This window comes from Alexandromys fortis, unplaced genomic scaffold (assembly GCF_014885135.2).
Source record: "Alexandromys fortis isolate MF-2015 unplaced genomic scaffold, M_Fortis_MF-2015_v1.1 scaffold_93, whole genome shotgun sequence".
NCBI lineage: Eukaryota > Metazoa > Chordata > Mammalia > Rodentia > Cricetidae > Alexandromys > Alexandromys fortis.
Window position 1 is genome coordinate 987975 of NW_026067970.1, and position 27564 is coordinate 1015538.

Here is a 27564-nt window from a genome sequence, read left to right on the forward strand (position 1 = left end):
GCCCCCTCAAAGTTATATGAAAGTAGTAACGCGGAGATTTTTTTTAATACCAGCTAGGAACAGTTTCAACGTTTTTCTCTGAACATCCTATGATGTTTGCTACTTAAAAAAGTGTCATCTATAACTGTGTGTGTGTTTGTGTGTCAAGTGCATGTGTGTAAGCATGTTCACAGGAATGAGAGATATAACATCAGATATCTTCCTTGGTTGCTCCCCACTGAGTTTTTGAGGCAGGGTCTCTCACCAGACATGGAGCTCACTGATTTGGTGATAGCACCTGGCCAGCAAGCTCTAATAATCCACCTGTCCCTTCAGCGCTAAGAGTTTCCCGCTGCGCCAGCTGTTACACGGGTGCTGGGGATCAAACCCAGGTCCTTGTCTTTGTCTTTGTCTTTGCCTGGCAAACACATTACTAACCGGACCTCTCCAAGACATACTGCATTCCTGAAACTTGGATACATCCAGTTGGTCCCCAACATGCACCGATTCTCCTGCCTCTGCTTCCCCAGTATTGAGATTACTGTTGTATACTGCTGTGCTTTCCCTAAAAACCTGTTCTAGGACGATTACTGGGATCAATTCTTGAATATATTAAGGGTTTTAAATTGCTACAGAAGTGAAACACATTTAAGAATATTTTCTTTCCTTCTTTTAAAAATTGTATTATTTTGCATGTGGCTGTTTTGTGGGCATGTATGTGTGCACCATGTGCATCCAGTGCCCAGGAGGCCAGAAGATGACGGTGGATCCCTGGATTTGGAGTTATAGATGACTGCAAGTTACCATATGGGTTCTGGGAATCTGCTGGGCGGTGGTGGTGCACGCCTTTAATCCCAGCACTTAAAAGGCCGAGGCAAGCAGATCTCTGTGAGTTCCAGGCCAGCCTGGTCTACAGAGCAAGTTCTAGGACAGGCTCAAAAGATACACAGAGAAACTTTGTTTCAAAAAACCAAAGCCCCAAAAAGAGAATATTTTCATGTTCAAAGTGAATCGTTCTCTTTGAGGCAAAGCACCATAAATGCCGACTTTTACCACTAGATTTAGAAGCTTCCTGCCTCCCTGTCTCCAGCAGACACTCTCTGGGGAAATTCAACAAAAAGGGCAAAATCTCAACTGGTGGTTTTTGCATTTATATTCATATGAGCATAAGCATCAAAGGGAGAAAATCTCTTTGCTGAGAGGGCCCCAGAGTTCAGGCAGCATAACAAAGGGCTGTCTCTTCCAGCCTGGAGCTGAGGTTCCCATTCATTTCCAAATCACCACAGCCAAGAAGCTTCACTGAGCCAGAGAACTGCAGGCTGGGTAGAGTTTAAAGGGGTCTGCATCCTCTGTCACAGGAGTGGGGGGAGATAGGGGGTGGGGGTGTCGTTGGCTAGTTCCGTGAAGCCCAAGGGCACACTCCTCTCCAGTTTAGCCAGGCAGCAAATAACAAGAGAACTCAGCACTGAAGCCCCGGCTCCCCACACAGGCAAGGGCTTGACTGATCACCAGCGCACATTCGAGGAAGCCAGAAGAACAGTTTTCACAACAAATATTTAAGAGTTTTACCAACGAAGTAGTTTATTTAAATACCTCTATAAGAGAGAGAAAAAGGTGCTGTGTGTGTGGGGGGGGGGGGTCATTTTCTGGTGTAATGGTGTAAAATCACTCTCTGTGAATGATTTTTTCCAAAAAAGTAGGAATGGGACAATTCCAGAAATAAACAAAAACATTCTCAAGGGAAATTTACTCGGGATGAGAGGAACAGCTCAAGAAATTAAATTTTGTCCACCCAGGGTAGTAAAAATAAACACAGACAGCCTAAAGCCATGTTTTCCAGCCAAGCCTCTGAGAACCATCAGATGGAAGCTTCCAGAGAAAGAGCAAGCCACCCGCCCCCTGGCACCAGCTGCAGGAGGCCCCTTGCTTTCCCTCTGCAGATTCTGAGGTAACTGCACACGGGAAGGCAAGGACTATCTTCTGAGAAATGACCATCTCTAAATCAAAATGAGCCTGGACTTTAGGCCCCTGGGCTCTGAAGGGCTCAGAAGAACAAAGCCAGGGAGTGGGTCCTCACCATCCTCTCCAGGGCACTGGGCATGCGCGCAGCCTTGTCCAGCAGCTCGCTGTACTCCAGCTCCTCGCAGAGCCGCTGCAGGGTATTCAGTGGCTCGTTCAGCTCCACTGGCATGGCCACCTTGGACAGATCCTTCCCGATGTTGTTGCGCAGGATGCTCCACAAGCTGACGCTACTGGTGTTGGGGCCCTGCGCCGGCAGGCAGGTCCGCCTTTTGGACCTGGCTTCCCCTCCACTTTCGAGAACAGGGCCTGGAAGGAAAGAACTCTGGTTGACTCCAGGAAGCTTTTGCTTGTGTTTCACCATGCGGAGCAATCCAGGAGTATAACCTTCCCAAGCAAGTACTCACTCTCCCGCTCAGGGACGCAGTGTAGGAAGGAAAGCCTGAAACTCGCAAGAGAATTTTGAGCAATTAAATACCAAAGCTCAGGGGCAGGGTGTAGCTCAGTAAGGGAGCACATGCTTATGCACCAATCTCAGCACTGTTAAATAAATACATGCCCCAAACTGCAAACTGAGAATATACTAGTCTAACATTTCGAAGAAAAATGGCGACCCTCTTTTGAAGAAAGGTGGCTACCACAGTCACCCTCCTGGCGGCTTGTACGCACTCTGCTTTTCACTCTGTGATGTTGGAATTCTTCTTCTTCCTCCTCTGTAGGATACGTCTTGAAGTAAGCAGTATTATTATCCCCATTTTACAGACGAAGAAAGTGAGGCAGAGAGGAGGGGCCAGCACACATAACCAACAAGGAATAGAGCTGGGGCTGGGGCTCAAGGATTCCCTTCAGCTCATAGTCTCAGCTACTTCTTCAGCACAGCAACAGGTCCTCCACGTGACCTGCGCCCTGAACACCAAGGGTCTGCCGTGTGCTCTGGGGATTCTAGCTGGAGAGTGGTGGTTTGGCTGTTTTCATGTTCATTTTCTTGCCCGATAGAGTCTCACATAGCCAACAGGCTGGACTTGAACTCTCGTTGTAGCCAAGGATGCCCTTGAATTTCTGATCCTGCTGCCTCTACTTCCCTAATCCTGGGATTCCAGGAGATCACTATCATGCCTCACTTTACAAATGTTGCAAGGAGGGGAGCCGCTTGTTCTTCCTGGCTGACCGGCTAGCTTAGCCCCAAAATAACCACACAAAAATTATATTAATTAAATCACTGCTTGGCCCATTATATCTAGCCTCTTATTGGCTAACTCTCACACTTTGATTTAACCCATTTCTATTAGTCTGTATATCGCCATGTGGCAGTGGCTTACCAGGAAAGATTCAGCATGTTTGTCTCTGGCAGCTCCATGATGTCTCTCCCTCTGACTCTGCTTTCTTCCTCCCAGAATCCAGTTCCATCTTTCCCGCCTACCTAAGTTCTGCCCTATCAACTAGGCCAAGGCAGTTTCTTTATTCATTAGTGAATGAAAGCAACACACAAACAGAAGGACCCCCTACACCATATGTGGTGCTGGATATAGAATCCAGGACTTCACACATGCCGAGTAAACACTCTTCCAACTGAGCCACACCCACAGACAGAGTGGGGTTCACCTCTTTTCTCCTCAGTAGGGAAACTGAGTTGTAGGATATGAAGGTTATTTCTGCAGGTGTCTTTTCCAGATGTCTAGAAACCCTGTCACCATCAGAGAAAGTCTACCGAGAACTGGGGACATCTGTTTCTGGTACTCAAGTTCAGATGAAGCAAGTTCTGCCCAGTATGTGCTGTGTTTGAGCTAGACAGCAACGCGATAGGCTAGAGAAGCAGCCCAACCACCTCCGTGGTCATCTCAGCCACGGACTAAGCCAGAGAAGCAGCCCGACCACCTCCGTGGTCATCTCAGCTGCTGTTGATACAGCCTAACTGTGGTCTATGTCCTGGATCAATCATTTCTTCCCAACTTGACCTCTGTATCCTGTTTACCCTGTGCTTCCCTGATTCCATCCCCCAAAGCCTCCAGGAGATGGGGGAGGGGCCTCAGCACGTGTCATCTTCCTCCTCTGTAGCTAGAGCACCGTTTGAGTGCTCATCCCACTCACTGCTCACCAAGGGGGCAAGTGATGCTTCTTCATTTTCCTTTTCATTCTGTTTTTCTAGAAAACAACTTGCATTCCTATCTGTGACCTTCTACTTCTAACTCACTGGGTTTTAGGGTACACGAAGGCTCTTCCTTCCAGAGGGTGATGCTGAATAGAGGCTTTGTAGATGGTGGGGTCACCCACCTGGCTCTGGAGCCCTGAGAGCTGCGACTCTGAGGTGTTTAGATAACCCACCTGCACGGCTCAGAAACATTTGCTGAACTGAGACCCTGAAATAAAGGGATTGGCATGGTCCTGTCCTCTGTGTAGATATGAAAATGGGTGGTTGATGGTGCTCTGAGTATTCAGTGGGGAGTAACAAACATGAAGACTGGGAGTGTCTGATGTTAAGGGACCTGTACTCCACGAGCATCCCCCTAACCTGACCGTGCTGCTTCCTGAAGTCACAAGCTAGGAGTAGTGTGCAATAGTCTAGGGACCCCACAGTTCAGACTCACATCATCAAATGCCTTTCTTTGTAAGTCATGTTATTTATTTATTTATTTGACAGTCATGTGCCACAGTGTGAGGGTGTGTGTGTGTGTGTGTGTGTGTGTGTGTGTACAGACAACAACTTGTGGGTGTCAGTCCTTTCCTATTTTGTGGGCTCCAGGAATCAAACTCCGATTGCTAAGCTTGGTATCAAGCACCTTTTCCCATTGGGCCTTCTTGCCAGTCCCTGAAATACCTTTCTTGGTCATCATTTTCCTTCTTAGGATTAAGCAATAAGAAAGAGTATCTTAGGATGCCCTGAGAGGAGTAGGAGTATATTCTTCTGAGCAATCTGAAGCTAACTATCACTTAGACTTTTCAGTTACACGTGCCCTATTGAACCCTTAAACTACAACAGTACCCAGTACCTGAAGAAGAACACCATATCCTATATTGCACTTACAGAGAAAATGCTTGGCTACACAATGGACACCTTGTTTAAAAAAAAATCAGGCATGGTGGTGCACAGTTGTAATCTCAGTACTTGGAAGGCAGAGACAGGAGGATCCCTGGGCAATCAGGCAGCAAGCCTAGCCTAACCGGAAAGCCTCCATGCCACTGAGAGATTCTGTATCAAAAAGTAAGGTGGACAACACCAGAAAAATGACGCCTAAAGTTGGCATGAGCCCTACACACACGCATACTCACTCATTCACGTGCACGCGCACACACACACTCACTCATTCACTCATTTACATACACACGAACACACACACACTCACTCATTCACACACGCACACAAAGTCACAGGCTTCCAGAGATCCTGTAACGTAACACTTACCCAAGGTCTGTCTTTCATTGTCTAAATCATTACTAAGGTTGTCCAAGGACAGATTGTCACTTATGTCACTGGCGTAGGAATCATCATCAGAAATCTGTGGGAAAGAAGAGATAACACAATGAGAGAGAGAGACAGAGAGAGAAAGAGAGAATGAGAGAGTCAGCCTTTCAAAAAACTCACTCCAAATGACCAAGCATGCTATGTCTCACATTACAAATCCATAGAAATCACTTGGGGTATTATTTTCATGAGACACCCTCAATTTACCTGGGAAATGCTCACAGTAAACAAACAAGCTGCTAAGGCTGGAAGAGCAGGGGGTTGCTTGCCTGGGATGTGAAGGACCCAAGTTTGATCCAAGGCACAGGAGAAAAGAGACGATGAGGGAGGGGGTAAGGAGGGAGGGAAGACATTCTTAGATATTCTTGGTTCTCACAAGAAAAATAAGCAAACAAAAAATCTCAAAGGTTACTGTTGTCATCATAAAAATTCTTACCCTGCAGCCATTCCAGAACATGTTAATACTTGAACAATGGAGCAAGCAACTTGTTTGTGAAAAGACTCTTCTATAGGAATTAGTACACAAATTTATATTGTATTTCTGTGGAGCTTCCCTATTCCAAAAAGTATGCTTGTATGCATCAATTAAAAACATTTATATGTATAGATTAACATAATAAACATATTTGACAATAATGATATAAAATCTACAACATAAATTAACGTGATTTTAAAAAACACAGGATATAAAGCAAGTATATGAACAGGCAGAATTCACAACTAGCAATGGGAAGCTGCAAAAAGCCGATGTAACCGAAACAAGAGTCCAACACCCTGAGCTTCACATTTTCCCAGTGTGTGGTATCACTTTGTGTTTGGGGGTGCATTACAAGCAGACCCTCAGAATGTAATGGTGCGGAAGAGTCTAATGTTTTTGTTGACGAATCTTTACTGAGCAGTTTGGGGAAGAAGGTCATAAAGGAGATCTGGGGGGTGGGGCAGATAGATGACTGAGAACAGTGTCGGAACCTCGTTTTCTGAAGAGCTAGGAGAAAGCAGAACTTCCTGGGCATCAAAGAACTCAGAAAGGGAGTCGGTGATGGACAGCCTGCTTTCGTTGGAGAGCTGGTGCACCAGGGCTCGGCTTTCGTCGCCGGAGATTTCCTAGTTGGGGAGCAGAAAGAAAATTGCATATATTTAGAACAGTCTCAAGAGACACAAAACACACAAATGATTTAATTGCACAAACACCGGGTCACAGGCCCATGCACATGGGCAGCACGAAGCAGAGGTCGCTTCAAAGGAGAAGCGAGCCTCACAAAGAACAAAATGGGAAACGAAGTTCTCCCCAAAGGAGGCTTCACTTATGGGCATGAACGCTGTGCAGACACGTGCCATAAACCTCTAGCACAAACCAGCTTTGTTCCTGGGAGGACGAGGAGGGCTCCAAACTGAATCATACCCTTTTATTCTTGTCACTCAGGGTGATTCTTTTTAGTCTAAACTCTTCCTCAACGCATGGCTGATCTCAAGCAGGGGGTCCCAGTGCATACTCCGAGACCAACAGGCTGCTTCCAAGGAATCTCTTAACAAATAAACTTTGTATTTTGGTCCAGAGGTGCCCATAGTGGCAGATCATTCCTTATTCACAGACGAATGGGATTAACTTCCTGTCTTTCTTCACCCACAATGACTCTCAAAGGGAAGGAAACCTCAGGCCCTGGGTATCACTCTGTAATTTAGCAGAACGATACTCTGCTCTTTTCTCCTGTTCCTCCACCCTCCAGACTCATGAAGAAGGATCTAGAAGGATCCTGGATACTCAGGGATGTGCTTTCCAAGTAAAATTCCAACCCCGTTCACCGAATCAAGCAAATATTGGCATATAGCCTTCAGCCAATCACAGAGGAGCATGGAGACTAGCCAAGGCTTCTGACCCGTGGGCCCGTACACATTAGACAGAACCAATAGACAGACACTGCGCTACAGAGGTGGAGGCGAAGGAGACCATAATTCTGACTCCTACGACCTAGACCTTGATGAGGACAGATTTAGAACAAGGGGATTCCTTGGACTCCTGAGTCCCTAGTCAGCTCAGGTACTTCGCTGGCCTGCTGGGGTGGCTCCAGTATTGTCTCCATCTGCTGAGCGAGTCACCGAACTAGGTGGAGAGGAGAGGTTCAGGCAGATGCTGATATCCCCAAAGGTCTCATGAGTTCAGCTCATCTCATCTATATATGCTGTGCCCAAGGAGAGCCACTGAGACAAGAGGCCTCAGCAGTTTCCTAACTGATAAACAGCAGTGGGTCCTTTTAACTTTAGGAACAGAGGGAATTCTAGGCCTCTTCTCTTGGAGTCTTTCTACGTCAGCCCAAGGTAAAGATTTAAATACTGTATACAGCCTCCATAAGCCAGCTTTCTCTGTCCCTTATAAAGATCTCCAAGTGTGGCAACTGCTTTCTTTTTTTCTAAAATAGTTTTTTAAATTAAAATATAATTATACCATCCCCTCATCTTTCCTCTAACCCTTCCCATGTACCCCCTTGCTCTCTCTCAAATTTATGGCTTTTTCTTTAACTGTTGTCATTTGCGTGTGTGTGTGCGTGTGTGTGTGCCAAGTCTGCATATCATTAATTGTCTGTGTGTTTTCAGGGCAACCCTGTGATGTTGGATAACCAACTGCCCCCTCTTTCCTGGGATCCTTCTGCTCCTGGCACCTCTAAGTAGGCTAAGTTCTTTATCGAGAGTTGAGGCCCCCACGAGCTTTCCCTCGGCCATTCTATCACCTCTTTAGGTGTCCTGTTTCTTGTGTTGGCTCAGGTCATGTTGAGGTAGCCGTGTCGATGAGACTTCACCCATGAATAGTAGGAGGTTGCTTTCCTAAAGAAGTAAATGTCTCTCTCCTTCAAAGATGCAGGCACAAGGCTGCTGAGTTGAGGTACCGCAGTGCCCAGCAGGACTCCTTAAACGTTCATGCAGGCACCAGAATCTTCCTGCATCTCCCGTGGGTGCTGGTGGTCAGAGGTGCTCATGATTTATTTACTTTGCTTCTCATTAATTCATCACCACACATACCTGCTCTAGCTTCCTCCCCCGGACTGATGGAGCAAAAGGATTTCCTGACTTATCAACGCTGAAAACAATCCGCATTGAAAATCATTAGCTAAAGCATTTAGGTGCAGCTGTGTTTTGGATTTCACTTTCAAAATGGATTTTTAAAACTATAATGAGGTATCTCAGGGATGGGCCAAAGTGTCAACATGAATTTACTTACATTTCTTTTTATTTATTTATTTATTTATTTATTTATTTATTTATTTATTTATTTATTTATTTAAGATTTCTGTCTCTTCCCCACCGCCGCCTCCCCTTTCCCTCCCCCTCCCCCAATCAAGTCCCCCTCCCTCATCAGCCCAAAGAGCAATCAGGGTTCCCTGCCCTGTGGGAAGTCCAAGGACCACCCACCTCCATCCAGGTCTAGTAAGGTGAGCATCCTCGAAACTGCCTAGTCTCCCACGAAACCAATAGGTACAGTAGGATCAAAACCCCATTGCCATTGTTCTTGAGGTCTCAGTAGACCTCATTGTCCACTATGTTCAGCAAGACCGGTTTTAGCCCAGGCTTTTTCAGACCCAGACCAGCTGGCCTTGGTGAGTTCCCGATAGAACATCCCCATTGTCTCATTGTATGGGTGCACCCCTCGCGGTCCTGAGTTCCTTGCTTGTGCTCTCTCTCCTTCTGCTCCTGATTTGGACCTTGAGATTTCAGTCCGGTGCTCCATTGTGGGTCTCTGTCTCTGTCTCCTTTCATCGCCTGATGATGGTTGTTTGAGGGTATTTTTAGAATATTTTTAGGGAGTTTATTTTAGATCGACACCTGTCACATGAGGTCAGATATGGAATATCACACAGATATGCTCATGTGTGATATTATGTTGTTCAAAACATGTGGCTTTTGAAACATTTCAGATCTGGGATTCTAGCCCCTACCTCATTTTGGTGTCCCACAATTTTTAGCAACTACTGAAGAGTTCATACTGCAAACACCAGGACACAGTAGCACCAACCCTCCAGCATAGCACTTTAAAGACCACAGGGGCTTATCTACTAAAATAGGAACATAGCTCAGCACAGTAATTTCCTCACTGCAGCTCAGGAGTGGCTGTCTACCTGTCATTTATATTACAAAAAATTAAGTCCAAAAAAGAAGGGATGCAGAACACTCAAAATCCCATGAAGCTAAAACAACCGCTACAAGCCATTGGACATTTCCTCCCCCATCTTTTTATTCATGCACTTTGGTTTTGTAATAACTGTAATCATACTACTTACAAACATAATTAAATTTTCTCAAGCAACATTGCATCAAAATAACTTTTCTCAACAGTAATGTGTTCTTTGGATACAAACAGTGTATATTCGAAAAATAAAAATGCAAAACTGCAAATAAATAAATAAATCCCTCCAAAGATTCAATCACTTGTTATACTGCTATATTTTTCTCTGTTAAAATACTGGTGTAGGTAGATATGGTGGCTCATTATTGTGACTGCAGAACTCAGAAGGCAGAGGCAGGAAGACCGCCATGAGTTCTAGAGTTGTCTGGCTTATAAAGTGAGTTCCCTGTTTAAAACACACACACACACACACACACACACACACCTAGGAAAAATTTATGCAGTTTTATTTGTTTATTTTGTTTTTAAGAAGGGATGAGATTGCACATATCATGTGCCTTGTTTTACTTTACACTGTGCCCAGGTTCCCTGGCCAGGAAGAAGTCTCTGAGAGAATGAAATTCAACTGACAGCTATTTCATTATACTTGTGTGGTACAGAGGGGCAATTCAGTTCCTTGCATTAGAAGGCTAGTCATCCGCAGACTGCAGAACTAGGGAGCATCATCACATGCCTTTGCATATACCTTATTATTTCTCAGAACCATTTCCAGAAGTGAAAGTGTTTCAAATGATAAACACGGGATTATTAGTTAGTTCAATGTTTAAGAAAACTGTTTTCTTTAACGCCACAATTTAGGAAACTATTGTACTTATCGAATAGTTTTCCTTTTCATTAGACTGAACATTCTTTATGACAAAGTGAGCAGGAGAATGTTACTGCGGGAAAAGCCAGGACACATGGTACAGGGGGCTTCCTTCTGAACTCCTGCTTTCCTGCAGATTTATAAATACAGTCACGTGCCAATGATACTTCTGTCCGAGTGTCACGAAAGATTATAACAGGGCTGGAGAACTCCCATCCCCTAGTGATGTCACAACAGCATAGTGTCATGTGACTCGTATCTGTGGAGCTGCTGGTGAGAATGAGCCTGAGTCTAGCTGCTCAACAGTACAGGAGATGGGGTTCTGCCCAGCACACAATGCGGACAATGATAACACACAACTGCTCCTGGGCTGTGTAGTTCTCTATTGTGTCAGTGTTTGAGATTGTACTCCACTAACATAAGGAAAACTAGTCAACAGCAAGCCAGCCACAGGCAAGGCCTCCAGGAGGTGTCCCGTGGGACACACTCCAATCACATAGATGAGACTCTGTTGTCCAGAAGCACTGGCAGTGGAACAAAAGGGGAGTCAGATGACACTTACATCCCTTGTTAGTTTATAAGAAGGAAATACAAAGCTGTTAGCAGGTTTATAGTGCTTCTGGACAGAGCCTTGGTGGACAGTCAGCCGCACCGTCTAGGCTGTGTGCACACGCTGCCATACTCACTCACCAGGACGACAACCTCACGCTGCCCTGATCATATCCTACAGTTCAACCCCTCAAGACTGACTTGAAAAATAAAAGGTTTTTTCTTTCTTTCAATCCCACTGAAGCAAACCCCATAACTATGTATGCCTGGAGAGTGTAAATTATCTGGGCCTACTGTTTGTTAATGTCTTACATTTTTGTTTGTTTTTGTTTTTCGAGGAAGTTTCACTGTAGTTTTGGAGCCTGTCCTAGAACTAGCTCTTGTAGACCAGGCTGGCCTCGAACTCACATAGATCTGACTGCCTTTGCCTCCCGAGTGTCTTAAACTACTTGGTGTTGTTTGAGCTTTGTTCACAGATTAAAACTACTGTCATGTATTCCGCATTATATAAACTCATCATTTTCACTGAGGATATTTTTCATAAGTTTTTTTCAATGCACCTTCTCATTTTTTAAACATTTGATAAAAGGAGTGAAATGTAGTTAATACTTCTTTTGAAAATTATTATTACTCCCTAGTTTAGGAAATCCTTATTTTAACAGTTTGATAAATATTCAAATCAATTTTTCTCAAAGTTTATATTTAGCTTGGATCTTAGCACACAACGGGAGAAAACTTGAGCTTCTTTTCAACCTGCTGAGAGCTGCACTGACCTAAGCTATTGAATAGTCTGCCTTTCCATTGGATTTTTTTATTGATTTTTATTGAGTTCTACATTTTTCTCTGCTCCCCTCCCTGACTCTCCCCTCCTACCTTCAACTTTCCCCAAAGGTCCCCATGCTTTCAATTTACTCAGGAGATCTTGCCTTTTATTATGTCCCATGTAGACTAGATCTATGTAAGTCTTTCTTAGTGTCCTCACTGTTGTCTAAGTTCTCTGGGATTGTGGTTTGTAGGCTGGTTTTCTTTGCTTTATGTTTAAAAACCACCTATGAGTGAGTACATGTGATACTGTCTTTCTGTGTCTGGGTTACCTCACTCAAAATGATGTTTTCTAGCTTCCTCCATTTTCCTGCAAAATTTAAGATGTCATTATTTTTTTCCATTGTGTAGTACTCCATTGTGTACCACATTTTCTTTATCCATTCTTCGGTTGAGGGGGATTTAGGTTGTTTCCAGGTTCTGGCTATGACAAACAAAGCTGTTATGAACATAGTTGAGCATATGTCCTTGTGGCACTATTGAGCATCCTTTGGATATATACCCAAAAGTGGTATTGCTGGGTGTTGAGGAAGATTGTTTCCTGATTTTCTGAGAAATCACCACACCACAATCCAAAGGGGTTGTACCAGCTTGCATTCCCACCAGCGATGCAGAAGTGTTCCCTTTTCCCCACAACCTCTCCAGCATAAGTTGTCATCAGTGTTTTTGATCTTGGCCATTCCTACAGGTGTAAAATGGGATCTCAGAGTTGTTTTGGTTTGCATTTCTCTCTCTGATAACTAAGGATGTTGAATATTTCCTTAAGTGTCTTTCAGCCATTTTAGATTCCTTTGTTGAGAATTCTCTGTTTAGGTCTGTACTCCATTTGTTACTGGATTATTCTTTTGAAGACCAATTTCTTGAGTTCTTTGTATATTTTGGAGATCAGACCTCTGTCTGATGTGGGGTTAGTAAAGATCTTTTCCCATTCTGTAGGCTGTCGTTTATTCTTGTTGACCTTGTCCTTTGTTTTACAGAAGCTTTTCAGTTTTAGGAGGTCCCATTAATTGTTTCTCTCATGTGCCTTTCTTATCCATTTATTTATTTTTTATAAGGAGAAATATCAAGCGATGTCCAGGTCCAAGAAAGTCATGTCCGCACTGCATGGCCACCCATTCAAAAGCAGAGGACCTTCCCAGAGCTCTGTCTCCAGGCTCAGCACAGTTTCTTTACACAGAGGTGTGGAACTGGGGAGAACACGCACTCTGGCCTCACGAGTTGTGAATTTAAATCCTGATTTGATTCTGTTAGCTGTGTTTCTGGTGGAAGGTACTGAACTACTCTGGGCATTACTTTCCCTGTTTCTAAAATGAAACTGCTACCCCCTCTCCAGAGTCAAGGTAGGAAGTCTGAACATTAATGTCCAGTGTTTGACCCCAACATAAAAAAACAAGTGAAGAAACCCATATATAAATAACATAAAGGGATTACGTATCTTCTCTTAGTTTTTTTCTAAGTTATAGATGTTTTAAAGGTGCCTTACTGAGATTTATCTCTTTGTTTGGAACAGGGTCTCACTGTTACCTAGAGAGGCCTGGAACTCACCATCTACTTGGGCTGGCTCCAGGCTGTCCCTTTGCCAGGGTCTTCTGAGTCTTGTGACCGCACATGTCACCATAAGCTCATTCTTAAATGCCAGTTAGAAATAAAAGACATGACTCCCACAGAGCACTTGCCCTTTGATTGCTCATCCAAAGTAACATAAGATAATAATAATAGTACAACCTTTAATATTTCCCTGGTGATACTAACATGTCATTTATGAATACATAGTAAGAGTGTCTTGAGTAAGTTGAGGGGGTCATTCTATGAAGAGGGGATCTTAGGGCTCAGTATCCAGGTTCAACACCAGCAGCTCCTTGGTGCAGCCCTAAGAGGGCAACAGAAAGTAGGGAAACAGTGGAAGCCCTTGGCCTGAGCCTATTGTTGGGGACTGCCAAGCTGCTGTGAGGTGTCTGAGGGAATCTCCTAAAAAAAGGTAACCCAGGGGCAGGTGAGGTGGCTTAGTCTATAAAGGCACCTGCCATCAAGCCCCATGACCTAGATTCAATCCCCAGAACCCACAGAGTCAAAGGAGAAAACTGACTCTTGCAGGTTGCTCTATGACCCCACATATGTCCTGTGGTTCATGTCTGTATGTGCATGTGCACACACACACATATACACTAAATAAATAAATGTTTTAAAATTTTGTAAGTAACTAAAAATTTAAAGTTAACACACACACACACACACACACACACACACACACACCACAATTTAGGGTGTTTTTGTTCAGTCTATGTGGTCATTCTTATTTCTTGCTCTGATTTCCTGAAGGTAACAATGGTTTTTCTTTGCTGGGAAAGTTAGCCTTGAGTCACTCCGTGGGAAAAAAAGGACAAACCAGGGGGAATAGAAACTCTCTGAAGGAGGAAACAGATGAGACAAGGACATAAGCAACTGGAGAACACAGTGGAAGGACGCGCTCAAGGCTGGGGTGGCATCGTCCTCAACAGCTCAGAGCGTTTCAGCTTTCTAGCTATCCCTTTTTGCAACTGGTCCCAAAATGCACATTTTTCTAGACCTGGGCTTTGGGTTTTTTTTTTTCTTTTCAAAACACCAACAGCTTGAGTGATTCACACTAGATGTGGGCTCATAAATGCTCAGTGAAGGTTATCTAGTTCATCACAAAACATGTAAATGTAATTCACACAATAATATGTATTATAAAAGGCAAGAACAGTCGGGTACTGGTGGCATGCACCTTTAATCTCAGCACTGGGGAGGCAGAGGCAGGTGGATCTCTGTGAGTTCGAGGTGAGCCTGGTCTACAGAGCTAGTTCCAGGACAGGCTCCAAAGCTTCACAGAGAAACCCTATCTCAAAAAAAAAAAAAAAAAACCCAGAAACAAAAGCAAAAGGTAGGAATGGCTTGGAAATCAATATGCCGTTGGAGATGCCATGGTGCGTGGCAGCAAACCACGCTCAGTGACGGCCAGACATGACAAAGACTGGGCACCGTGTTAGCTAACGTGCTCACTTGAAAAGACCTGGCTGGTGAAGAGGCTCAGGGCTGAAGTGCCGAGGCCCTTGGCATAGGGTGCAGGGTTGGTCTCTTGGAGCAGTGTCCCTGCAGAGGAATCTCATCCTCAGCTACCGCCATGAGGGTGTGGCTCTGCCCTGGTACAGTGGTCCTGTCCCCATGTCTGTGCTACAAAGAGGGCAAATGACCTGGGTGTTTGGGCCTCAACTTTCTTCATCCTCAGCTCACACAGAGAAAGGACTGTGCGTGGGTTTTCTTAAGGAGATGAAGATGATAACAACGAAGCATTTACAGATGTGAACACCAGCCCTTTGTTGCTGCCCCGTGGGTATGAATGCTTGGGCAAACGCTGTGTGAGAGGATGTGTGTATTCACTTATGTGTATGGAGGGCAGAGACAATTGTGGGTTTCGTTCCTTGTGCCTCAGGCCCTGCCCACCTTTTTCTTCTTTTGTAAACTCTACATATGAGGAGGTCAGAGGACCAGGGATCCAACTCAGGGTTCCAGGCTTTGAGGAAAGAGCCTTCACTCCTAAGCCATCTCACTGGCCCTGTGCCCACCTTCACTGGCCTGACCCTCACCACGGAGGCCAGGCTGGCTGGCCAGGAGCCTCAGCCATGCAGCTGTCTCTGCCTTCCTATTCTAGGATCACAAGAATGGTCCATCACACCTGTATTTATTGATGCGGGTTCTTGGGGGTCCTTGGCATTGTATTGACGGCATAGCCTCCCCAGCCCGCTTCCTTGCTTTTCATTTGAAATCTAACCGGTTTGTTAATGGAGAATTTTACACATCTGGAATAGATATCCAAAGCCTTGAGAAAAGACCGTGTGTGTGTGTGTGTGTGTGTGTGTGTGTGTGTGTGTTGGGGGTCTGTGGGTTGAACTAGGGTCCAAGAGGAAAACAACCTACTAAGTTGCTAAACTGTATTGCGTCTCAGTAAAAGGCCTTTCTAATGTGTGCTCACAGACAATGGATTTTGACTGTAGTGCAGCGCCTTTTCCCCTAGGAGTATAGAGCTGTGTCCTGACAGAGGAAAGAACAAAACAGGAAGAAGAAGGGAGAAGGGACAAGGGTGGCAAAGACTAGCATGGCTCTCGCGGAACACAAGAAGCAGGCAAGGCACAGACACCGCGGGTCACGGAAACTGAAGTTTCTTCAGAAATGACAAGGGAAACCACTTGTCTTTCTACAGCTCGCACTCAGGTAACACAGAGTAAAAAGAATGCCACTTAGAGGGAATGAGGTAGAGACACAAAAGGAGGAGTCGAGAGGCAGCTGAAGGGTGTGCTGAGCGGCATTCTGCCAGCAAGGCTTTGAATCCCAAGAGCTCAGCCGGAGCTGGGCTGCGGCCGTGGCCAGTGGAGGCTAGGAGCATGGTCGCCACTCAAGGGGGTGAAGCAGGGGGCTATGCAACTGGACAGAGGGCGCTGGGGGTGGGCGGTCGGCAGGTGCAGAGAACAGTTACGAGACGAGAAACCTACCCACCTCTGCCAGGTTGTCCCCCGACTTGGGAGCAGCAGGAGGGTCGAGGAGCATACTTTCCGCATGGATTCTGCGTAAGCGTTCTTTAAGGTCTGTGTTTTGTGCTAGGGCCTGGAATACGTTAAGAATAGCAGGGCTTTATTAGTAAATGGACAGTTCAGGAAAACGCAGCAGGGGACTGGGCACAAGCAAGGCTAGGAGCGAAGATGCCCCGAGTGGGGCACCTCAGGGTGTGTCTGGCTGGGCTCTCCCTTTGCTCTTCAGCAGGAGGCTGGGAGGTAACAAAAAGGTCCGGGATACCCCTTGTTAACCTCCACTTCCAGAGGCGAAAAGAGGGTTAGTAAGGCTGCAGAAGGAAGCCATAGACAACATCAGCTCTTAAAACTGGTGGCCCACAGGCAGTAACTCTTCCTGCCATGCCGATCTGTGGACCAGACCCCCGCAACCCCACCACACCTCGAGATTCCTAGCTCCTCCTGTCCTTGACGAGATGCCAGTGGGCATGACCCACTGTGAGTTGATTATCACCCGGGCTACACTGGACCTCAGAAGTATGCTGGTGACTTATTCATATTTGGGGAATAAGACAGGTCACTTTTCAAACACTAAGCAAACAACTTCACCTATGCACCTTGCAGGCTTATGGTCCATGGTGCTGGATGTGAGCTATGGACATAAAGCGAGACCTCTATTTCCTCCTGGGGGCTGTCACCTCCTATATCAACCTCTCTGGCAGGTCCTGGCTGACGGGAAAAAGGAAGCTGCGCACTTCCTTCGATTGGCAGTACTGCACATGTGACTATAGGAAGGACACACTGTGCCGACAGTCTTGTCTGCTCCTGGATCTCCACAGTGGCCTCATTTGTCTCCTTTCTTATCGTCATTGTTGAATGTATGGGATAGAGTCTTACTCCGTAGCCCAGGCTGGACTCTGAACATTTGCCCCGGCCTCCCAGAAGCTAGGATTACAAGATTACAACATCTGGATCTAGTTTTACTTTTCAGTGGCCATAGAGGACATAGATTATTCCAAGAACCCTTCAATCATTTAAGAAACTCTGAACAAGAACTAGGGTCATGTACCCACATATAATAATCCCTTTGAGGCAACATGTCACTGTTATGGGGGCTAGAATCTTAGCAAAGCCTAGAATTGTGACAATTATTATATTATATTATTATTTTAAATATACATATATATCAAATTCAGTACCTATATATATATTCATATATTCATTATAATAGTTCTATGATTATTCTAAAAAGAAATATTTTGAAGAACAAGTCTAAATCAGAAATCTAAGCCAAAAAGGAAAGGACCATTGTGTTTCATCTTTCTAAACTGTTGATGTGGGTGTAGGCGCATCCCTTAGAAAAGGTGACGCGTATCTGGCCTGGAAACCGTAGCCTGGTAAGTGCAGCCAAGCAGATTAGCAAGGAGGCTGGACCTCTGTAAGAAGGGGAAGGGGGAGGAGGACCAAGGCAAGGAATTTAGGGACCCCCGCATCAGAGGAACCTTCTAAAAGCACTTAGAGCCCCTCTGATGTGAACAATGAGAATAATGGACCAGCGAGAAATAAATCAAAGAAAGAATGGAAGAACAAAAGTGCCACCCCAGCTGCGCCAGCTGCTCCTCAAGGTCCAAAAGATGTCTCTTTCTCTATGGACTTAAGAAGGGGACCTGAAAGCCAGGCATGGTGGCTCATGCCTTAAGTCCCAGCACTCGGAAGGCAGAGGCAGGTGGATCTCTATGAGTTGAAGGCTAACCTGGACTACATGAGTGAGTTCCATGATAGCCATGGCTGATATACAGAAAAACCCTGTCTCGAAAAACCAATAGATGATAGACAGGTGGGTAGGTAGAGAGAGAGAGAGAGAGAGAGAGAGAATTTAAAGATGGAGACTCTACATATGGGCCAATAATATTTTAAAGTGTTTCTGTCAAAAATAGCATAGTTGGGCACATGACTGCAATTTAAAGCACATGGGAGGTGGAGACAGGACTACATGACTACATGAGGCCTAACCTGGCCTATATCTTAAAAAAACAAGACAAAATAAACCAAAGATAGTATTGTTGGAATTGCCACCGAATGAAAGTATCTGAGTGTCTGCAGCAAGCACTGTGTACTGCGCATCAAGGTCCATGATTAACATTATGTTGTAGCGCTAATAATTAATAGTACATTGCTAGCATTAGACAAATAGAAACCATAAATGGACTTTTCCCCCCCTCAGTGCTTATGTTGGCTTCTGGTCACATGATCCAAAAATTCATCCCTCCCACCTGACCCAAAATACAAGTCAGTGGCGCTTCAGACAGTAATTCCACGTGCGCACACATTCTCTCTCTTCTTAGAGCAGGAATTCCAAAGCGCAAGTAAAGAGAGAAGAGCAAATACGTATGTGGTTGCAAAGGTTCTCTGGCTTCTCGATAGAGAGCAGGGCTAAGGTGTCACCAGACACCTTCAGCTGCTCGGGTGGCACAGGACACAGCATGGTACCAATGGAGCCCAGCCATTCTGAGCAGCAAAGTGAAGCTGAGAAGAGTAACAATGGCTTGCAGAAACTCATCTGAGGCCACGGCAGTGGCTGTTCTGTTTGAAGCTGCAGTGACTGCCTGACGGTCCCCTCATGACTCACCGCTGTGTCCGCGAGAGGAAAAGCGGAAGGTTTTGTCTGTTTGCTCAAATCAAACATCACTCGTATATTTGGAAGAGCATGAAGCAGGATCAGCACTTTGCAGCGGAGACGGAAAACGTGTAAAGTGGAAACTTCTTGCTGCAAGTGTTATTTGTTAAGTCGATCTAAGCTTACGATGCCTCAGAGCAAAACCTTCCAAATGTCAAACTCGGTAAGCATTAGCCAACAAATGTCTGCAAGACTTCCACACAGACACACACTAAAAGTTCGATAGGAACAGAAAAATTCAGATAAATTTAAAGAAAACAAACTCAGAGACTCGAACATTTAGGAAAATGCTAGCTGCTATGATTTGGGCTTATTTTGAAAACTTAAGTCTGGAGCAAGAAAGGTTTGAGTGTAACTTGGATAATGTGTTTGCTTTTCTTCCCAAGATCCAACTAGATCCTGAGAAATCATCAATTTTCATTGTATCCATGGAAATGGAAAGCATATGTAAGTTGTAAGACACTTGCAGGTGTCTATGAAACAGAGACGCACACACCACTTACTGATGACAGCGCGTGCTTCAGCCCGACGACCTGAGCGGAGGGCGAGGAGGAGGCATCCAGCTCCAGCTGCTTCAGCTTCTCTCTCTCCGCCGATATGCTATTAAATGCTGACCTTAAAGCGAAGTAAACTATAAAGATATAATCATTACAAGAAGGAACAAGGAAAAGGCATAATTAAAAACAAAATGCAGAAGAGTGTACTTCTTACACAAGATTTTAGCAAAGTATTCTAAGTTCGGTAAATACACATTCTACATTGATTTTGAAAAACACTTTGAATGTGTGGGAATGACAGGGTCCAGTGACAACATGTACCAATACAGGTTCTTCTGCGTTAACCGTCCCTGATCCTGTATGGGATGCTGAGAGTGGGAGGGGCCTATGTAGGTGGCAAGGGACATATGGGGATTCTGTGTGACTCGGTTTTGCTGTGTACTGAAAACTTCTAGAAAAAATATAATCCATTAATTTATATACACTGTCAATCCCCAGGCCTGTGCTTGCTAAGGCACACCATGATTTTATCACCTAGAGGTTCAGTGTTCAGTTTCATGTCCTTAAGGCTAGAAACGGTGAGGAACAAGGCTCGTTGGCCATAGGGGAAATGTGCTATCACTACATCAGAACAAACGAGTCTACAACTCAACCAGGTGGCCAGAATCAATTGCCAGTGAGAGCCAGGTGAACGCTGGGTACCTCTGCCTACGATGCCTTGGGAAAGTCACACTGTTCTGAAGGGCAGTCAGAGATGGGTAATCTGGGTTTGACCACGAGGGAACCACAGACAGCTGAACATTCTGTTTCTAAAAACTAGTTTGAACCCTTCAAAGGCATCGAGGTGGCGACTTTATACAAAATTGCCCTCAACCAACTGTGCTGAAGACAACGAAACACAATGTGTGCACATGGGCCAGATCCTGTGCCCCACGGGGGAACAACATTAAAAGATGTTTTTCAGAAGTTGACACCGTGAATGGGAGACCAAAGTGTCATTTCCCAGTGCCATGCCCTGAGTTAGAAAACTACATTGTGCCCAGTATAGAAAGTATAAAGCCTCAAAGAACGGCATAATGACTCAGGAATCCTAGTCTCAAAAATTTCAGCAAAATAAATTCGTGTGTGTAGAAAGAGCCGGAGATAAATAACTGTAGAAAACTGCAAAAAAGAAAAGAAAAGAACGGATGGACAATCTAGGAAGAGTTTAGGGTTTCTTTGTTCTACTCTTGCAGATTTTCTGTGAGGTCAAAACGATTTTAAAATGAGGTGTCACCCTGTTTCTTCCTAGTGTCTTCTGGCTGCCCTGGAATTCCCCTACTTCTAATTTTGGCGTTCAGCCACTCGGCTCACTTTGGGAGCTTTCAAGTTCAGTGAGACCCCAGAACCAGTAATCACTTAAATGCCCAAGATGGAGCTCCCAAAACAAGCTGGGAGCCGTGGGGATGACCATGCAAGCATGAGGGCCTGAGTTCGAATCCCCAGAACTCCTGGAAAGCTGGGTGCAGTACTGCACTCTGCAATCCAACAGTGAGAAGGAGGTGGGAATAGGAGTATCCCCAGAGTCAGACAGACTGGCATACACAGCAGGAGACAGCAAAGAAAGCCTGTCTCGAACAGTAGAGGTGAGACCCAACACCAAAGGTTGTCATACACAGACTTGCACACACACACATACACACACACACACCCTAAGTGGGAGCTGGGGCATGCATGCACATGAACAAATTAATACACACAAACATGCACACTTACACAGACATGTACACACACACTCATATACACACGTGCATGTGCACAGCACACGCACAGAGATTTAAAAAAAACACAGGAACAGGTGTGACAAAATATGTATTAGGCTCTGATCACATAGGTACGAGTGATTCCCCGAGGATAAGGGAACGACTGCCTAAAGTACGGATCACAGAGACCACACTAGGTATTAGCTTTCCATTCTCTTCCATTACAGTTTGTCGCAGAAGGGCAAGAAGGCAGGGACTGAGACAGACTTCTCCAGTGACGTGATATTTTATTAAATTTCACAGGCTTGCCTTTCCCGAGGTACTGTTATCCAAGAATGGCCTATTCAATAGCAGAAACTAAATACTCACTACCAACTTGCTTCCTTCATTTACCAGCAAGAAGGAAGACGGTTTGTTGTCTCTATATGCTGCTGCTGGCTGCCTGGTGCACTTAGTGAGAGAGCCAGAGAATCCTCATAATATCCTAATGCAAACAAGCAAATTACGTTCTCTCTCTCTCCTCCCCTCCTCACTCGCCCCACACAAACTCACAAGCTACGGTGCGTGGCTTCTATAACCAGAAGGGAGGGGCCAATTACTTAGTCATTCTATGACCTTGGGAAAGTATCTGATGTGCCTGAACCCCAAATGGAGATACTGCTAGCTTTTACTTTATAGCTTGTGATAAGGATTAAGTAAGACAATGCAGGCAAGGTCCTGAACCTAATGCACAAATGCAATACATAATGGATGCTACCAGAAGGATAACAGTCACGATGACGAAAGAGATGCATGAGAGTGAAAGTGATGCCTATGCTCTTAGAGTCTGGGCAGGAGGGGCAATGGGCACTCAGCTCTTATCGGGATGACAGCTATAAATAAATGCACATACGGCAGAGCCTATGTGAATGAGGCCTGGCCAGAGCTTCTGAGCCAGAGAGCAGCAGCCTTGGGAGGAGGACAGCAGGCCACAAGGGACCTCACTGCATCTATGCCTGGTTAGACGTCTCCCCTCAGCTCCCCAGGATACCCGCAGCTGTCCTGCTGGGTCCCTGGGGGTCCTCCCTCTCCATGGATACATAATTCCTCCAAATATCATGGGCATGCACCTGGCTGGCTCAGTTTTCCCAGGTCAACTGTTCTGCCTTTCAGATGCCCTGCTGCCAGGAGGGTCTTTCCACCAGACTCGACAATTCCTGAAGGACAGAATGGGCATAGTCTGTTGAGGAGTGTACAGCCAGGAAGGCTAACAACAGAGCTCACCAATAGACGGTTCGGCCAGCAAGAGCAAAGCTCTAAGTTCAGTTGCTAGCTCCCTTGTCTTCAGAAAAAGGAGCATATAGCTAAGACTACAGTGGGCATAAGCAAAAAGAAACCCGTACAGTCATTTCATATATATCTATATCTATCTATCTATCTATATATATATGTATATATGTATACACACACACACACATATATATATATATATTGACACGCACACATACATATTAAAAAACTCTTCCTCAATCACCTAAAAAGAGGATCATAAGCCATGTCACCTAAATTCATGTGTGGTGTGGTCTGTGTATGTGTGTGTATGTGTGTGTGTTTTGAAACAGGGTCTCACTATGTAGCCTGAATTGGCCTCAAATGTACATTCCTCCTGCCTCAGGTTCCCAAATATTGAGATTATCAGTGTGTTCTACCATACTTGGTTGAATTTCTTAAATGGCCAGAGGATATTAAAGTGGTCACTCTTGGCCAACTCATGACTCGGAGCAGTGACTAGATGCTGCTCCCAGGAGATCATAACTACATTGCTAGAAACTGTGCTTGCTAGTCTAGTCTATGTCAACCTGACACGCACTAGAGTTATCTGGAAGCAGGGAGCCTCAGTTGAGGAAATGCCGCCAGAAGATCCAGCTGTATGGCATTTTCTTAACTAGTGATTGATGGGAGAGCCCAGTGGGTGGGGCACCCCTGGGCTGGTGGTCTTGGGTTCTATAGAAAGTGGGCTGACCAACCCATGATGAGCAAGCCAGTAAGCAGCACCCCTCCATGGCCTCTGCATCAGCTCCTGCCTCCAGGTTCCTGCCCTGTTTGAGTTCCTGTCCCGGCTTCCTTCAGTGATGAAGGCTGTGGCAATGTAAGCCACATAAACCCTTTCCACCCCAATCCCTCTTTGGTCATGGTGTTTCACTGCAGCAATAGAAACCGTGACTAAGACTCACCAGGGCATCTCCTGTGTCAGGAGAGTCTTCTTACTTATTTTCTAATGCCATCCTAAATTTGTTAGAGACTGAAAAGCTTTGAAAAGGTATCTAAGTGAGTGTATTGCACCTGTGGATACGTTATCACAAACAGAGAAGACCAAGGTGCACAGAGGTACGGAGACCCTCAAAAATTATCCAAGCCACCCACCCCAGAGTATGACCCACCCTCTCCAGGCTCCAAACCCTTACCAAATGGTCCTTAGCCCATGCTACTCAACCTCCATCTGCCTCCTGAGGAGGTCACAGTGTTCTGAGACCTGCTGGGGCTATGCAATGTTTGCTTCAATTGCTTTACATTGTCCAACACAGCTGCTTGTCTTTATGAAATTAAAAATGAATGAAATTTATGCCCTGGCTATGCTGAAGCCTGCATGGGTAGCCCATATATGGCGGTTCTGTTGAACTTGCCCATATTGGGTTTTGTGATCTAAGTTAATGAGAAAGACTGACCAAGTCTCTTTCTCAAGAGGGCACCAGATCTCATTACAGATGGTTGTAAGACACCATGTGATGGCTGGGAATTGAACTCAGGACCTTTGGAAGAGCAGGCAGTGCTCTTAACCACTAAGTCATCTCTCCATACCCCAGCTTGTCTTCGTGGGGAAGACATATATTGGAAGGCTGCAGAGCGGAAACAGTAGGTTTTGCTCAGTTGACTCTTCCCCTCCCCTTCCCCTCACTTCAGGATCCCAGTACTATATCAGGCTGGAGAGGGTCTGAGACATGGGACTGGGAAGCCATAGTGGATGATGAGCTGGAGCGCTCATCCTCCCCGAGCTCCCTCCTTAGCAGTTTCTTCACCTCCGGAGAGACCACAGTTATCAACAGCACTGGCACCATGTGGTTAGTTGGGAAGAAAGTGTGTGGTAAGGCAAATGCAAATCCAGCTTCCTCCCCGAGGCTTAGTGGGGGTTTAAACTCTGGAGGAACCACCGGTGTCCAAACCTAAACAGATTGAATCTGCAGGAGAGGCTGGTATCTCACTGTGCTTTAAGGAAACAAGAAAGCACATGAGAACACAGGACCCAACGCGGTGGACTTCATTTCTGCTTCCTGCATTTTTGCACATGTATGTAAATATATAGTTGTGTGTGTGTGTGTGTGTGTGTGTGTGTGTGTGTGTGTGCAAGAGAAAGAGTGAGAGCGCACATGCATGCTCAGGGAAGCATCCTTTTCTGCCTTGCTTTTTTTGGGGGGGGGGCCACAAAGGCAGAGTCTCTCAATGAACCTGGAGTCTGGTTTTATTCTGTCTGTTGAAGACTTTTCCACTAGGTTGAAGGCCAGAAAACCCAGACAGCCCTGTCTCTGCCGCCTCCTGTCTTTGCCTGCCTCCTGTCTCTGCGTCTGTCTCTGCCCACCTCCTGTCTCTGACAGCGCCCCCCCCCCCCCGTCTCTGCCTGCCCCCTGGCTCTGCTTGTCCCTGGCTCTGCTCACCCCCTGTCTTTGCCTGCCTCTGGCTCTGCCTGCCTCCATGCTGGGGTTTACTTGAGATTATGCCCAGCGTCTAAGTGGTGCCGGGATTTGCACATGGTACTTATGTTTGTGCAGTAAGTGTGCTGGTCACTGAGCCATCCTTCCAGCCCTTTCCTCCTTTTAATGGGAACCATGTGAATTACCCTCAAAAGAGTAACATTCCTAAACTATCAGGGATGGTTTGATGATTTTTAATCTGTCTCTTCTAGGTTTCAACTTTTTTTTTTTTAGATTTAATTATTATGTATACAACTTTCTGCCTCCATTTATACCCACATGTCAGAGGAGGGCGCCAGATCTCTTTACAGATGGTTTGGAGCCACCATGTGGTTGCTGGGAATTGAACTCAGGACCTCTGGAAGAGCAGACAGTGCTTTTAACCACTGAGCCATTTCTCCAGCCCCTAAGTTTCAACTCTTACGTGGTGCCCATAGTTGTAAAATATTTTCTAACCAGTATTCAATCTGAACTGATTTAGAAACATTAGTGAATTTTGCTAAATGACCCTACATTTTTTTTTTTTTTGAGTCAGGTTTCTCTGTAGCTTTGGAGCCTGTCCTAGAACTAGTTCTTGTAGACTAGACTAGGCTGGTCTTGAACTCACAAAGATTTGCCTGCCTCTGCTTCCTGAGTGCCGGGATACTGAGCATCTAAGTGAATCCAATGTTCAACAAACTAACAGTGAATTCTAATTGTGAACAATGCACGGACCACCCTCCCCTCAGGTCATGAAGATGGTTGGCACCAAAGTGACATATTCGGCTTTTCCTTCAAGGCTTCATGGCTCAAAACAGTTCAGAAAGTGGCCATTCGGTTCCAATTTAACCCTAGGAAACAGTCCGGACACAAAGGAATTCAAGTTTGCCTTTGTTCTCATTTGGGTTTTCACATCTGTAAGCGAGGATTTCTCTCATCCATAGGACTCCAGATGTCTGCTTCTCTTCCATGCCAGAAGACAGATGTCTCCTTCTGTGGTGGTTTGAATGAGAAATTGGCTCATATATTTGAAAGTTTGGTTCCCAGTTGGGGATCTGTCAGGAAAGACTAGGAGGTGTGGCCTTGTTGGATGGGGTGTGGCCTGTCCCTGGGCATAGCCAAGCACACACTCCGTGGCCTGGTGATTGTAGGTATGATGCTAAGCTCTTAGCTACTGCTCCAGTGCCACACCCGCCTGTCTGCTGCCATGCTCCCCACCAAGACGGTCATGGGTCAACAGGGACTGTCACAAATAACACTCAAAATCAAAGCTTAAAAAAAAAACCTGACAGGTTTCCCTGCTGCAGCCCTTTCTGTGGATTTCCCTACCTGCAGTTCCACACGTAAAACAAAGCAGCCACGGGCAGCAGCATTTTCCAGGTGTTTTTAATCACAAAATTCGCTTTGACTTTTACCTGCCCTCTGAAATGAGAATCCCATAAAATACATTTGGGGAAATGTTAAAGCCAATGCACATAGCAAAAACTGTGACCTTAAGGGTCGGTGCATTCCATTCCACTTGCTTACACGAGTGTTGACATACACAAAGTCAGAAATAGGAACCACGAAGAGCAGTCCAATGCACATCTAAAAATAAATGTACAGAAGAACTTAAACCACGGGGATGGGCCTCTGCTGGCTGCCTATCATGTGGTCTACAAAAGCATAATTCAGATGTTTTCTGCCGTGTTTAATGGCACACAGGTTATGTGACATCAGTGGAATACTTGGCTTTAGTTCAGCTGCTTCAAAATAAGAGTCAAGAGACCCCCAATGCAATCGCAGGACAATAGACAGTATCTGTAACGAGTCAAGACTCACACGGGGAGAAAGGCTACCATGGCTGAGTCTGAACGGACAGATAAATGAGAGGACACAAGGTGCTAGGACTCAAGGCAAACCTGTGTGTGCATGGGCTTTGTTCCACCAGGCCCCTCTAGGGGTGCAGGAGAGGTGAGGGGGGACTGAACATATGCAAATAGAATCGAAAGCCATGGAAGGGAGAAGAGCTGTCTAGGCTCCTATGCTCTGGCTGTGGCGCCTGGTCTGTTCCTGCAGCACAAACCTTGACCGACTCTGCAGCCTGCTGGCTTCACAAAGACCCCAGCACAGCAGGTGGTGGGGAGGGGATTCCAGACCTGCGGGAGGAGGAGACTACTGCAGGGAGCCAGGATCAATGGACACACTCAGAATGGATGGCAGCCTCTACCCTGCTAGCAAGCTGCTTCAACAGTGTAGGGAAAACCCAGATATCCCCATGGGAGAAGGGCACCATCTCCTCAGCTTGAAACAGGCAGTTTGTGTTATTAAAAGGTCACAGTGTTTTAAAGATGTCTCCTCCCACAAATGCTAAAATGTCCTCATTGCAAGGACCTTCAAAAGAATGCCCATGAGGCACCTGAAGAGCTGGGAAGAAATGGCACAGCAACGCCTCAGCTCTCACAAACATGGGACTACAGTCCTGCTGGCCACCAAGGGGTGCACGTGGTGGCTAGCAAAGGGGGCTGAGCAAAAAGCCTGTCACAAACACACAAACATGACGTGGTGGCCTTATAAGCAATCTCATAACCATATGGATTTTAGATTTGTCAGGAAAGAGAAAGCATATAT

General features: G+C 45.6%; 1 protein-coding gene across 8 annotated transcripts in view; it reads right to left on the reverse strand.

The window, feature by feature from the left end:
* The window catches only part of Osbpl3 (oxysterol binding protein like 3), a 163126-nt gene that overhangs the window by 23292 nt on the left and 112270 nt on the right, over window positions 1-27564 (reverse strand). For 6 of the 8 annotated variants that reach the window (XM_050155461.1, XM_050155455.1, XM_050155457.1 and 3 more), the window contains 5 exons: window positions 19515-19642; window positions 16324-16431; window positions 6428-6562; window positions 5399-5492; window positions 2057-2307 (listed from right to left, as the gene is read on the reverse strand). In XM_050155461.1, coding sequence (XP_050011418.1) covers window positions 2057-2307; window positions 5399-5492; window positions 6428-6562; window positions 16324-16431; window positions 19515-19642 — 716 coding nt within the window. The remainder of the gene's footprint in view (window positions 1-2056; window positions 2308-5398; window positions 5493-6427; window positions 6563-16323; window positions 16432-19514; window positions 19643-27564) is intronic. The other 2 variants (XM_050155462.1, XM_050155463.1) reach the window with 1 other exon arrangement.